Raw genomic sequence first — 15,651 nt, 5'->3', positions numbered from 1 at the left:
AGTGTTCAGTGAGTGCGCAGTGTAGTATGACTATATATCAGTGTTCAGTGAGAACGCTGTGCAGTGTTACTATATATCAGTGTTCAGTGTAATCGCAATGCAGTGTTACTATATATCAGTGTTGAGTGAGATTGCAATGCAGTGTTACAATATATCAGTGTTCAGTTAGATCGCAATGCAGTGTTACAATATATCAGTGTTCAGTTAGATTGCAATGCACTGTTACAATATATCAGTGTTCAGTGAGATAATAGTGTAGTGTCACTATATATCAGTGTTCACTGAGATCTCAGTGTAGTGTTCCTATGTATCAGTGTTCAGAGAGATCGCAGTGTAGTGTTACTATATATCAGTGTTCAGTGTAATCGCAGTGTAGAGTTACTAGATATCAGTGTCCACTGTAATCGCAGTGTAGTGCTACTATATATCAGTGTTCGGTGAGTGCGCAATGTGGTGTTACTATATATCAGTGTTCAGTGAGTGTGCGGTGTAGTGTTACTATATATCAGTGTTCACTGTAATCGCAGTGCAGTGTTACTATATATCAGTGTTCAGTGCAATCGCAGTGTAGTGTTAATATATATCGGTGTTTAGTGAGATCGCAATGCAGTGTTACAATAAATCAGTGTTCAGTGAGTGCGCAATGTGGTGTTACTATATATCAGTGCCCAGTGAGTGCACAGTGTAGTGTTACTATATATCAGTGTTCAGTGAGTGGGCAACGTGGTGTTACTATATATCGATGTTCAGCGACTGCGCAGTGTAGTGTTACTATATATCAGTGTTCAGTGTAATTGCAGTGTAGTTTTATTATAATTAGTGTTCAGTGAGATTGCAGTGTAGTGTTACTATATATCAGTGTTCAGTGTAATCGCATTGTAGTTTTACTCTGTATCAGTGATCATTGAGATCGCAGTGTAATTTTAGTATATATCAGTGTTCAGTGTAATCGCAGTGCAGTGTTACTATATATCAGTGTTCATTGTAATCGCAGTGTAGTGTTACTATATATCGGTGTTTAGTGAGATCTCAATGCAGTGTTACAATATATCTGTGTTCAATGATTGCGCAATGTGGTATTACTATATATCAGTGTTCAGTGAGTGTGCAGTGTAATATGACTATATATCAGTGTTCACTGAGATCTCAGTGTAGTGTTTCTATACATCAGTGTTCAGACAGATCGCAGTGTAGTGTTACTATTTATCAGTGTGCAGTGTAATCGCAGTGTAGTGTTACTATATATCAGTGTTCAGCGTAATCGCAACTCAGTGTTACTATATATCAATGTTCAGTGAGATCGCAATGCAGTGTTACAATATATCAGTGTTCAGTGAGTGCGCAATGTGGTGTTCCTATATATCAGTGTTCAGTGAGTGCGCAGTGTAGTATTACTATATATCAGTGTTCAGTGTAATCGCAGTGCAGTGTTACTATATATCAGTGTTCAGTGTAATCACAGTGTAGTGTTAATATATATCAGTGTTTAGTGAGATCGCAATGCAGTGTTACAATATATCAGTGTTCAGTGATTGCGCAATGCAGTGTTACTATATATCAGTATCCAGTATAATTGCAGTGTAGTGTTACTATATATCAGTGTTCAATGAGATTGCAATGCCGTGTTACAATATATCAGTGTTCAGTGAGTGCGCAACGTGGTGTTACTATATATCAGTGTTCAGTGAGTGCGCAGTGTAGTGTTACTATATATCAGTGTTCAGAGAGATCGCAGTATAGTATTACTATAGATCAGTGTTCAGTGCGATCGCAATGCAGTGTTACATTTTAATAGCATTCAGTGAGTGCGCAGTGTAGTGTTACCATATATCAGTGTTCAGTGAGTGCGCAATGCAGTGTTACTATACATCAGTGTTCAGTGAGATCGCAATGCAGTGTTACAATATATCAGTGTTCAGTGAGTGCACAGTGTAGTGTTACTATATATCAGTGTTCAGTGAGTGCGCAACGTGGTGTTACTATATATCAGTGTTCAGTGAGTGCGCAGTGTAGTGTTACTATATATCAGTGTTCAGAGAGATCGCAGTATAGTATTACTATAGATCAGTGTTCAGTGCGATCGCAATGCAGTGTTACATTTTAATAGCATTCAGTGAGTGCGCAGTGTAGTGTTACTATATATCAGTGTTCAGTGAGTGCGCAATGCAGTGTTACTATACATCAGTGTTCAGTCAGATCGCAATGCAGTGTTACAATATATCAGTGTTCAGTGAGTGCGCAGTGTAGTGTTACTATATATCAGTGTTCAGTGAGTGCGCAATGCAGTGTTACTATACATCAGTGTTCAGTGAGATCGCAATGCAGTGTTACAATATATCAGTGTTCAGTGAGTGCACAGTGTAGTGTTACTATATACCAGTGTTCAGTGAGATTCCAGCAAAGTGTTACTATATATCCGTGTTCACTGAGATCGCAGTGTAGTGTTACTATATATCAGTGTTCAGTGTAATCACATTGTAGTGTTACTATATATCAGTGTTCAGCGTAATCACAATGCAGTGTTACTAATCAGTGTTCAGTGAGAACGCGATGCAGTGTTACTATGTATCAGTGTTCAGTGAGATTGCAGCACAGTCTTACTATATATGTGTTCAGAGTAATCACAGTGTAGTATTATTATATATCAGTGTTCAGTGAGATCATAGTGTGGTGTTACTATATATCAGAGTTCAGTGAGATCTCAGTGTAGTGTTACTATACATCAGTGTTCAGAGAGATCGCAGTGTAGTGTTACTCTCTAGCAGGGTTCAGTGTAATCGCAATGCCGTGTTACAATATATCAGTGTTGAGTGAGATCGCAATGCAGTGTTACAATATATCAGTGTTCAGTTAGATGGCAATGCACTGTTACAATATATCAGTGTTCAGTGAGATAACAGTGTAGTGTTACTGTATAACAGTGTTCACTGTGATCTCAGTGTAGTGTTACTATATATCAGTGTTCAGAGAGATCGCAGTGTAGTGTTACTATAGAGCAGTGTTCATTGAGTTGGCAGTGTGGTGTTACTATATATCTGTGTTCAGTGAGGCCACAATACAGTGTTACTATATATCAGTGTTCAGTGTAATCGCAATGCAGTGTTGCTATATATCAGTGCTCTGTGTAATCGCAGTGTAGTGTTACTATATATCAGTGTTCAGTGAGATTGCAATGCAGTGTTACAATATATTAGTGTTCAGCGAGTGCGCAGTGCCGTGTTACTACATATCAGTGTTCAGTGAGATCGCAATGCAGTGTTACAATATATCAGTGTTCAGTGAGTGCGCAGTGTAGTGTTACTATATATCAGTGTTCAGTGCGATCGCAATGCAGTGTTACATTAAATCAGCAGTCAGTGAGTGCGCAGTGTGGTATTACTATATATCAGTGTACAGTGAGATCGCAGTGTAGTCTTACTATATATCAGTGTTGAGTGAGTGGGCAATGTGGTGTTACTATATATCGATGTTCAGTGAATGCGCAGCGTAGTGTTACTATATATCAGTGTTCAGTGAGTGCATAGTGTGGTGTTACTATCTGTCAATGTTCAGTGTAGTTTTATTATATATTAGTGTTCCTAGAGATTGTTGTGCAGTATTACTATATATCAGTGTTCATTTTAATCGCAGTGTAGTGTTACTATATATCGGTGTTCAGTGAGATCTCAATGCAGTGTTACAATATATCTGTGTTCAATGATTGCACAGTGTGGTGTTACTATATATCAGTGTTCAGTGAGTGCGCAGTGTAGTATGACTATATATCAGTGTTCAGTGAGAACGCTGTGCAGTGTTACTATATATCAGTGTTCAGTGTAATCGCAATGCAGTGTTACTATATATCAGTGTTGAGTGAGATTGCAATGCAGTGTTACTATATATCAGTGTTCAGTTAGATCGCAATGCAGTGTTACAATATATCAGTGTTCAGTTAGATCGCAATGCACTGTTACAATATATCAATGTTCAGTGAGATAATAGTGTAGTGTCACTATATATCAGTGTTCACTGAGATCTCAGTGTAGTGTTCCTATATATCAGTGTTCAGAGAGATCGCAGTGTAGTGTTACTATATATCAGTGTTCAGTGTAATCGCAGTGTAGTGTTACTCTATATCAGGGTTCAGTGTAATCGCAATGCCGTGTTACAATATATCAGTGTTGAGTGAGATTGCAATGCAGTGTTACAATATATCAGTGTTCAGTGAGTGCGCAGTGTAGTGTTACTATATATCAGTGTTCAGTGTAATCGCAGTGCAGTGTTACTATATATCAGTGTTCAGTGTAATCGCAGTGTAGTGTTACTCTATATCAGGGTTCAGTGTAATCGCAATGCCGTGTTACAATATATCAGTGTTGAGTGAGATCGCAATGCAGTGTTACAATATATCAGTGTTCAGTGATTGCGCAGTGTAGTGTTACTGTATATCAGTGTTCAGAGAGATCGCAGTGTAATATTACTATATATCAGTGTTCAGTGAGATCGTAATGCAGTGTTACTATATATCAGTGTTCAGTGAGTGCGCAGTGTGGTATTACTATATATCAATGTACAGTGAGATTGTAGTGTAGTGTTACTACATATCAGTGTTGAGGGAGAACGCAGTGTAGCATTACTATATATCAGTGTACAGTGAGATCGCAGTATGGTGTTACTATATATCAGCGTTCAGAGTGATCGCAGTGTAGTATTACTATATATCAGCGTACAGTGAGATCGCAGTGTGGTGTTACTATATATCAGTGTTCAGTGAGATCGCAATGCAGTATTACAACATATCCGTGTTCAGTGTGTGCGCAGTGTAGTGTTACTGTATTTCAGTGTACAGTGAGATTGCAGTGTTGTATTACTATATCAGTGTTCAGTGAGTGCGCAGTGTAGAGTTACTATATATCAGTGTTGAGGGAGATCGCAGTGTCGTATTACTATATATCAGTGTACAGTGAGATCGCAGTGTGGTGTTACTACATACCCGTGTTCCGTGAGATCGCACTGTGGTGTTACTATATATCCATGTTCAGTGAGATCGCATTGTGGTGTTACTATATATCAGTGTTCAGAGAGATCGCAATGCAGTGTTACTATATTTCAGTGTTCAGAGAGATTGCAGTGTAGTGTTAGTATATATCTTTGTGATACAAAGATAATTTTCCATGTCTTTCTGGTCATGAATTCAAAAGTCTTAATTGAAACATTAGGGTATGGTTTGCACATGGGCAGTGAAGTGAGCTGTTGATTTAGATAACCCTTTGGTTGAATATTCTGTTTACATTACCGCTTTGTTTGAAGGATTAATATCAGCACATAATAACAGTTAAAGAAGCTCCCTGGACTGTCTTGCATGCTTATTTCTGAGAAACTAGCTATATATTTAAAGGTGTAATACTTCAGGAAATATGGCATGTCCGCCACAGACTGGGAGAAAAATGGAGAAGAGAAACTACCTGGGGAGCGATTTCAAGTAGTGGCGTTGCTTTCTTCAAACAACAAAGAATACAGGTTGTTAAGGACAAAAGGCAAGCTAGAAAGACAGGGCAGTCCCAACAAAATCAGACAACTCATCCTTGCCTGCACAGTGGAAAGCTATGCAGGTCTGCAATCGGGCACAACAGTGACATTAGAACTCACGGCAGATGACTCCATGCATACAAGTAACAACCATCTTTAATAATGACATCAAATCAAGGACAACCTATGTATTTCCAATCCTATGTTTGATTGTGCTTCCTGTCAACAAAGCTTTATATCCTTTGTCAACTTTCCCATCATAATCAATATGTCAACATTTATAATGGAAACTGCCAATGTAAGTTTGTCACACTTCTGGTGGCACTATGATGCATATGTTTTGCATCTCCTGGATTCTCAGTCTGTACTGCAGAGAACCTCTGACACTAACCAGCTTGACTGTTTTGGTTCCAACCTATTATTTAATAATAAAATAAAATCCAAGTATTAGATTGGAATAAGGATAGAATATAAGACTTTCAAATGAAGACTGCATTATGTGTGTACACCCTGGTCCCCACTCTGTAATCCCTGACCATCACACTTAGTCTGGACTCCCCCTGTATATGCCTTAGGAGATGATAAAGATGTCATCTGTCTATCTCAGGAGATGATGGACTGCATGTGCCCAGAGTGGTGGCACTTCTGGATTGAACATGGCCTATTGTGGTTGTAGAGGCCAATTCATGAGTGGCGTTCCTTCCTCAGCTGGCACAGATGGATAATGCTGATTCATCCCTTCCAGGGAGCACATCCTGCTCTTTGTAGGAACATCAGCCAAAAACAAAAACCCAGGCCAAACACAGCAGAGCACTCACGCACTGCTCAATATCACAACATCTAGATCCGCTCTTGATCAAGTGACATATGTGACCACTCTTATTTAAAACATGTTAACATGTTACCCTTCAGTCGTCCTCCTTGTTCCTGCTCTCTTATCGCCACCCCGAGCTCCAATAATTCTTAGATGAGCCCACAGCTTCCCTCTGTCTCTCTCAGCAGCTCCCGAAGGGTTCAGAATCAGAGAATTGTTACAGCAGAGAAGACTATTCGGACCATCATGTCCATGCTAGCACTCTGAAGGAGCAATTCACCTAGTCACATTCTCCCACCTCATCCCCGTAACCTTACACATTCTTCCTTTTCAAATGATGATCCAATTTCCTTTTGAAAGCCTCACTTGATCATGTCTCTCCCACACTCTCAGACAGCAGATTCCAGATCCTAACCACTCGATTGACCCTGTCTCCACCACACTCTCAGACAGTGCATTCCAGACCCTAACCACTCGATTGACCCTGTCTCCGCCACACTCTCAGGCAGTGCATTCCAGATCCTAACCACTCGATTGACCCTGTCTCCACCACACTCTCAGGCAGTGCATTCCAGATCCTAACCACTCGATTGACCCTGTCTCCACCACACTCTCAGACAGTGCATTCCAGATCCTAACCACTCGATTGACCCTGTCTCCACCACACTCTCAGGCAGTGCATTCCAGATCCTAACCACTCGATTGACCCTGTCTCCACCACACTCTCAGGCAGTGCATTCCAGATCCTAACCACTCAATTGACCCTGTCTCCACCTCACTCTCAAACAGCGGATTCCAGAACCTAACCACTCGATTGACCCAGTCTCCACCACACTTTCAGGCAGTGCATTCCAGACCCTAGCCACTCGATTGACTCTATCTCCACCACACTCTCAGACAGTGCATTCCAGATCCTAACCACTCGATTGACCCTGTCTCCACCACACTCTCAGACAGTGCATTCCAGATCCTAACCACTCGATTGACCCTGTCTCCACCTCACTCTCAGACAGCGGATTCCAGAACCTAACCACTCGATTGACGCAGTCTCCACCACACTTTCAGGCAGTGCATTCCAGACCCTAGCCACTCGATTGACCCTGTCTCCACCACACTCTCAGGCAGTGCATTCCAGATCCTAACCACTCGATTGACTCTGTCTCCACCACAGTCTCAGGCAGTGCATTCCAGACCCTAACCACTCGATTTACCCCGTCTCCACAACACTCTCAGACAGTGCATTCCAGATCCTAATCACTCGATTGACCCTGTCTTCACCACACTCTCAGGCAGTGTATTCCAGGCCCAGTTAGGCCACAGTAAGATCAGCCGTGATCTTATTGAATGGCATGGCAGGCTGGATAGGCTGATGGCCTACTCTTGCTCTTATTGCTTATGATCTCATGATCTTATATATAAATCCCCTTTTTGGTCCATAATCAGCCCCACTCCTCCTTTTACCACCCATTTACTATTTTTATGCCTATAGAGAAAACTTTTGGATTCCTTTTTATGTTCGCTGCCAGTTTCTTGTCATGCTCTCTCTTTGCTTCCTTTTAGCTTTTTTTAACTCCCTTTGAGCCTCCCATATTCAGCCTGGTTCTTAATTGTATTATCCACTTGTCATAAGCACACTTTTTGGTTTTCTTAATCTTTATGTCTTTCATCATCCAGGGAGCACCAGATTTGTATACCCTACCATTTCCCTTCATGGGAATATACCTGGACTGTACCCGAACTCTCTTCTTTAAAGACAGCCCATTGTTCAGTTACAGTCATGCCTGACAATGTTTGATTCTAATTTATCTGGGCTGGGTTCATCCTTACCCCATTGAAATTGTCTTTCTCCTAGTTAATTGTTCTTACTCTGGATTGTTCATTGTCCATTTCCATAGCTAACCTAAACCTTATGATACAATGATCATTGCCCCTAAATGTTTCCCTACAGACACTTGATCCATCTCATTCCCAAGAACCAGGTTCAGCAAATGCCTTCTTTCTCATTGGACAACATACTGAAGAAAATTTTCCTGAACACATGCAAGGAACGCTTCCCCCTCTCTGCCTATTAATATCGTAGTCTATATTTGGATAATTAAAGTCCCCTATTATAACTACTCTTAAAACTTTTTCACACAGTGAGTGGTTCGGGTCTGGAATGCACTACCTGATAGTGTGATGGAGGCAGGCCCAAATGAATAATTCGAAAGGGAATTAGACTTTTATCTGAAAAAGAAGAATGTCCAGGGTTATGGGGAGAAAGTGGGGGAATGGCACGTGGTAAGTTGCTCATTTGGAGAGCTGGTGCAGACACGATGGGCTGAATGGCCTCCTTCTGCACTGTAACAATTCTGTGATAATTCTTGCACTTATCTGTAAATTCCTTGCAGACTTGTTCCTCAACATCCTTCCCACTGGTTGATGGCCTGTAGGCTACACCGAGCAATGTAATTACAACTGTTTTGTTCCTTAGCTCTAGCCAAATAGATTCTGTACTTGATAAAAGCAAAAAACTGCAGATGCTGGAAATCCAAAACAAAAACAAAAGTACCTGGAAAAATTCAGGTCTGGCAGCATCTGCGGAGAGGAACACAGTTAACGTTTCGAGTCCGTATGACTCTTCAACAGAACTAAGGAAAAATAGAAAAAAGGTGAAATATAAGCTGGTTTAAGGGGTGGAGGGTAGAGCTGAATAGAGGGCCAGTGATAGGTGGAGATAACCAAAAGATGTCATAGACAAAAGGACAAAGAGGTGTTGAAAGTGGTGATATTATCTAAGGAATGTGCTAATTAAGGGTAGAAAGCAGGACAAGCAAGGTACAGATAGCCCTAGTGGGGGTGGGGTGGGGTGAAGGAATCAAAATAGGTTAAAAGGTAGAGATAAAACAATGGATGGAAATACGCTTAAAGATAATGGAAATAGGTGAGAAAAGAAAAATCTATATAAATTATTGGGAAAAAAAGGGGGGGGATCGGAAAGGGGGTGGGGATGGAGGAGAGAGTTCATGATCTAAAATTGTTGCACTCAATATTCAGTCCGGAAGGCTGTAAAGTGCCTAGTCGGAAGATGAGGTGCTGTTCCTCCAGTTTGTGTTGAGCTTTACTGGAACAATGCAGCAAGCCAAGGACAGACATGTGGGTATGAGAGCAGGGTGGAATGTTGAAATGGCAAGCGACAGGGAGGTCTGGGTCATGCTTGCGGACAGACCGAAGGTGTTCTGCAAAGCGGTAACCCAGTCTGCATTTGGTCTCTCCAATGTAGAGGAGACCGCATTGGGAGCAGCGAATGCAGTAGACTAAATTGAGGGAACTGCAAGTAAAATGCTGCTTCACTTGAAAGGAGTGTTTGGGCGTCGGACGGTGAGGAGAAGGGAAGTAAAGGGGCAGGTGTTGCACCTTCTGCCGTTGCATGGGAAGGTGCCGTGGGAGGAGATTGAGGTGTAGGGGGTGATGGAGGAGTGGATCAGGGTGTCCCGGAGGGAACGATCCCTACGGAATGCCTCAGGGGGGGTGAAGGGAAGATGTGTTTGGTGGTGGCATCATGCTGGAGTTGGCGGAAATGGCGGAGGATGATCCTTTCAATGCGGAGGCTAGTGGGGTGATAAGTGAGGACAAGGGGTACCCTATCATGTTTCTGGGAGGGAGAGGAAGGTGTGAGGGTGGATGCGTGGGAGATGGGTCGGACACGGTTGAGGGCCCTGTCAACCACTGTGGGTGGAAAACCTTGGTTAAGGAAGAAGGAAGACATGTCAGAGGAACTGTTTTGGAAAGTGGCATCATCAGAACAGATGCGACGGAGGCGAAGGAACTGAGAGAATGGGATGGAGTCCTTACAGGAAGCGGGGTGTGAGGAGCTGTAGTCGAGGTAGCTGTGAGAGTCGGTAGGCTTGTAATGAATACTGGTGGACAGTCTATCACCAGAAATTGAGACAGAGAGGTCTAGGAAGGGAAGAGAAGTGTCAGAGATGGACCATGTGAAAATGATGGAGGGGTGGAGATTGGAAGCAAAATTAATAAATTTTTCCAGGTTCAGATGAGAGCATGAAGCAGCACCGAAGCAATCATCGATGTACCGGAGAAAAAGTTGTGGAAGGGGGCCAGAGTAGGACTGAAACAAGGAATGTTCCACATACCCCATAAAGAGACAGGCATAACTGGGGCCCATGCGGGTACCCATAGCTACACCTTTTATTTGGAGCAAGTGAGAGGAGTTTAAGGAGAAATTGTTCAGTGTGAGAACAAGTTCAGCCAGACGGAGGAGAGTAGTGGTGGATGGGGATTTTTCGGGCCTCTGTTCGAGGAAGAAGCGGAGAGCCACCAGACCATCCCAGTGGGGGATGGAGGTGGAGAGGGTTTGGTCGTCCATGGTGAAGAGGAGGCGGTTGGGGCCAGGGAACTGGAAATTTTTGATATGACGTAGGGTGTCAGAGGAATCACGGATGTAGGTGGGAAGGGACTGGACAAGGGGAGAGAGAATGGAGTCAAGATAGCAAGAAATGAGTTCCGTGGGGCAGGAACAGGCTGACACGATTGGTCTGCCGGGACAGTCCTGTTTGTGGATTTTGGGTATGAGGTAGAAGTGGGCCGTCTGAGGTTGGGAGACTATCAGGTTGGAAGTTGTGGAAGGAAGATCTCCAGAGGAGATGAGGTCAGTAACAGTCCTGGGAACAATGGCTTGATGTTCTGTGGTGGGGTCATGGTCCAGGCGGAGGTAGAAGGAAGTGTCTGTGAGTTGTCGCTCAGTCTCTGTGAGGTAGAGGTCAGTGCACCAGACAACAACAGCACCACCCTTGTCAGCAGGTTTGATGACAATGTCAGGGTTGGACCTGAGAGAACGGAGTGCAGCAAGTTCAGAGAGAGACAGGTTAGAGTGGGTGAGAGGAGCAGAGAAATTGAGACGACTGATGTCACGCCGACAGTTCTCAATGAAAAGATCAAGGGAAGGTAAGAATCCAGAGGGAGGGGTCCAGGTGGAGGGAGAATATTGGTGGCGGGTAAAAGGATCCGTTGATTAGGGAGAGGACTCCTGCCCAAAGAAGTGAGCATAGAGACGAAGGCGGCAGAAGAAGAGTTCAGCATCGTGCCGAGCCCGAAATTCATTGAGATGAGGGCGTAAGGGTATGAAACTAACTCCTTTGCTGAGCACTGAACGTTCAGCATCGGAGAGGGGAAGGTCAGGGGGTATGGTGAATACACGGCCGGGGCTGAGATTGGAAGACGGGATGGGGACGGAGGGACAGGCAGGGGTGGAGGATCCTGGATGTGTGTTGGTGTCGATGAGTTGTTGGAGCTTGCGTTCCTTTGCACCTGAAAGAAAGAGACAAAGTTTCTTGATGCGTCGGATGAGATGAAGAATAAAATGAAACTGAGGGCACGCGCAGCTTAGAAAAAAGGTGCGGCGGTGCTGCTGGAGGGAGAGGTCGAGTTTGTTCATGTGGCGGCGCATGGCACTGAGTGTGAGTCTCAGAATGTGACGAGAACAGCAGTCCGAGGAGCGTTGTATGTCCTGGAGAATACTGTAATCCTGGGTGGGTTCGAAACATGAGGGATGGAACTTCAGTTGAAATCCACGTGGGGTAAGTCGGAGATGGAGACAGTCACTGAGAAAGGAAATATGGCTGAGAAAGCGGGTTTTAGTAAACACCTTGTCAAATACCAGGAGAGAAATGGAAAGAAGGCTGTAAAGTGCCTAGTCGGAAGATGAGGTGCTGTTCCTCCAGTTTGCGTTGAGCTTCACTGGAACCATGCAGCAGGCCAAGGACAGACATGTGGGCATGAGAGCAGGGTGGAATGGCAAGCGACAGGGAAGTCTGGGTCATGCTTGCAGACAGACCGAAGGTGTTCTGCATTTGGTCTGCGTTTGGTCTCTCCAATGTAGGGGAAACCGCATTGGCAGCAACAAAAGCAGTAGACTAAATTGAGGGAAGTGCAAGTGAAATGCTGCTTGTCATTGACCCCTCTGGGACATCCTCTTTTTGCATTACTGCAATGCACTCCTTCATTGATACCACCACCCCTCCCCACTTTCCTTCCTTTCCTATCTTTCCTGAACACATTGTATCCAGGAATATTTAACACCCAGTCCTGCCCTTTTTTGATCCAGGTTTCTGTTATAGGCACAACATCATATTTCCACATGGCAATCTACGCCTGTAACTCCCAAACCCTATTTACTACACTCCATGCACTCACATACATGCACAGTAACCCTGACTTAGACTTTATTACTTTCTCCCTTACCCTGAACGCACATGCCCATATGCAGCAAGATCTGGACAACATTCTGGCTTGGGCTGACAAGTGGCAGATAACATTCATGCCAGGCAATGACCTTCTCCAACAAGAGAGATTCTAACTATCGCCCCTTGACGTTCAATGGCATTACTATTGCTGAATTCCCCACTCTCAACATCCTGTGGGTTACCATTACCCAGAAACGGAAGTGGGCCAATCATATAAACACTGTGGCTACAAAAGCAGGTCAAAGACCAAGAATCCTGCGCTGAGTAACTCACCTCCTGACTCCCCAAAGCCTGTCCACCATCTACAAGGCACAAGTTGGGAGTGTGATGGAATACTCTCCACTTGCCTGGATGAGTGCAGCTCCCACAATATACAAAAAGCTCAACACCATCCAGAACAAAGCAGCCTGCCTGATTGGCACCCCATCCACAAATATTCACTCCCTCCACTACCGACGCACAGTGGCAGCAGTGTGTACCATCTACAAGATGTACTGCAGGAACTCACCAAGGCTCCTTCCAAACCCATGACCACTACCACCTAGAAGGACAAGGGCAGTAGATACATGGGAACACCACCACCTGGAAGTGCTCCTCCAAGCCACTCACCATCCTGACTTGGAAATATATCACTGCTCCTTCAGTGTCGCTGGGTCAAGATCCTGGAACTCCCTCCCTAACAGCACTGTGGGTGTATCTACATCACATGGGCTGCAGAGGTTCAAGAAGGCAGCTCACCACCTTCTCAAGGACAATTAGGCATGGGCAATAAATGTTCGCCTAGCCAGCGAAGCCCACATTCCATGAATGAATTTAAAAAAAGACCAGGAACAGTGTGAAACAGTCAGGAGTGTGAAGCTGACTGGGAGAAGTGATCTCTGCTAACTCAATCAAAAAATTCAATAAAATTAGTTAAATATGATTTGCCCTTAACAAATTTGTGCTGGCTTTCTTTAATTAATTTTTTATTAAGATTATTTAAGGAAATTAATTTATTTATCTAAGTGACTGATTATGTTGTCCTGAATTATCTAAAGCTTTCCCATCAGCAAGGTTAAACTGACTGGCCTGTAGTTGCTGGGTTTATCCTTACATTCTTTTTGAACAATGGTGTAACCATTTACAATTCTCCAGTTCTCTGGAACCACCTCTGTATCTAGGGACGATGGAGGATTATGGTCAGTGCCTCCCCAGTGTCCACCCTCGCTTCTCTCAATAAAGTCTGATGCATCTGATCCGCTCCTGGTGACTCACCAACTTTAAGTACAGTCAACCTTTCTATTATCCCCTCTATCAATTTTAGCTCATCCAGCGTCTTAATTATCCCTCTTTTACTATGAGTTTGGTAGCATCTTCTTGTTGGTAAAGACGGATTCAGTTAGTACCTCGGCCAAGCTCTCTGCCTCCAGGCATAGGTCTTTATTTTGGTCCCTAATCGACCCCACCCCTTCCCTTATTATTTATATGCCTAGGTGAGGTCTTTAGGTTCCCTTTTATGTTAACTGCCAGTCTCTTCTCATACTCTTCTTTGTCCATCTTAGAGTGTCACTCATCAACGATTGCTGATGACACAAAGATAGGCAGCATTGCTGGCAGTGTAGATGGAAGGGAAGCATAAAATTACAACAGGTATTGATAGATTAAGTGAATAGACAAAACTGTGGCAAATAGATTTCAATGTAGGCAGATGTGATGTCATTCACTTTGGACCTAGAAAGGGTAGATCAGGGTAGTTTCAGAATGGTAAAAAGCTAGAAACAGTGGAGGTCATCTATGTAGATCATTAAACTGGCTTGGACAGGTATAAAAAATAATATAATGCTGGCCTTTGTATTTAGAAGGATAGAACACAAAGTGAGTAGCCGTCACTTCTCAGCTATTCAAAGCACTGGTTAAACCACACCTTAATATCTGGACACGACACCATAGAAAGGAAAATGTTGATTTACTGGAATGTTACCTGGACTTCGAGGGTTAAATTACATGGAGATACTACATAAAAGAAGGTTCTGTTCTTTGAAATTCAGAAGAATAAGTGGTGACTTGATCAAAGTTTTCAAGATATTGAGGGAACTGCTGGGCTAGATAGAGGAAATCTAGGACCTCGGAGATATAGAATCATAGAGTGGTTACAGCACAGGAGGAGTCCATTTGGCCCATCCTATCCGTACTGGCTCTCTGCAAGAGCAACATGGCTAGTCCCACTCTCCCACCCTTTCCCTGTAGCCTTGCAAATTTTTCAAGTAATTATGAATTCTCATTTGCAAACCATAGAAAGGCAGAGTTTAAACATTAGAACCGAACCTTCCATGAGGGAAGTTAAGAGAAACCTGTTTGTGCAAACGGATGGTAGGAGATTGGAACTCTCTTCCACAAACATAGTTGATCCTGATCAATTGTTAATTTTAAAAATCAGGTTAATAAGATTTTTGTTAACCAAATGCACTAAAGGACAAAGGTTGGTATATGGAGTTAGGTCATTGAGTGATCAAACAGACTTCTCTAGCTCCTATGGTCCTTATGACTGCAGTTACAATCTCTTACCTTGTGACAGTAGTGAACCGCAGCTACAATCTGCCTGAAGAACATTCTGGTCTCCCTTTCACTTAACTTGCGTCTCTCACTGATGTAATCGTATAACTCGCCTTTGCTTGCACACTCCATGACTATCACGATTTTATCCTTGTTCTCGAAAACTGCTGAGACAAACAGAACAAGATGTACTGGGACCAATAACACTGGTCCAGTTTGAACAAAAACAGATTGGCTTAAAAAGAAGTGTGATATAGGATCAAACACCGAATGCATCATCCAGAAAATTCTGACACAAGTGGGATAACTCTAGGTGGAACAAGTTAGGGTTAAAATGAGTGTAGGTTAGATTAGGATTACAGTTAAGATTAGGGTTAAAGTTACAGAATCAAATAAATTTACAGTACAGAAGGAGGCCATTCAGTCCACCGTGTCTGTGCCGGCCAACAAGTAGCCACCCAGCCTAATCCCATTTTCCAGCTCTAGTGGGTAGCACTTCAAGCATATCCAACGACTTATTAATTGTGATGAGGGTTTCTGCCTCTCCCACCTTTT

At 43.2% G+C, this 15,651-nt stretch overlaps 1 protein-coding gene across 2 annotated transcripts in view; it reads right to left on the bottom strand.

The window, feature by feature from the left end:
• LOC144687082 (NUAK family SNF1-like kinase 1) overlaps positions 1-15,651 on the bottom strand; it is a 149,064-nt gene that overhangs the window by 50,855 nt on the left and 82,558 nt on the right. For both annotated transcript variants that reach the window (XM_078552844.1, XM_078552843.1), the window contains exon 3: positions 15,109-15,260. In XM_078552844.1, coding sequence (XP_078408970.1) covers positions 15,109-15,260 — 152 coding nt within the window. The remainder of the gene's footprint in view (positions 1-15,108; positions 15,261-15,651) is intronic.

This window comes from Cetorhinus maximus, chromosome 12 (assembly GCF_964194155.1).
Source record: "Cetorhinus maximus chromosome 12, sCetMax3.hap1.1, whole genome shotgun sequence".
Classification (NCBI taxonomy): Eukaryota; Metazoa; Chordata; class Chondrichthyes; order Lamniformes; family Cetorhinidae; genus Cetorhinus; species Cetorhinus maximus.
This window is presented reverse-complemented; position numbering and strand designations above follow the sequence as displayed.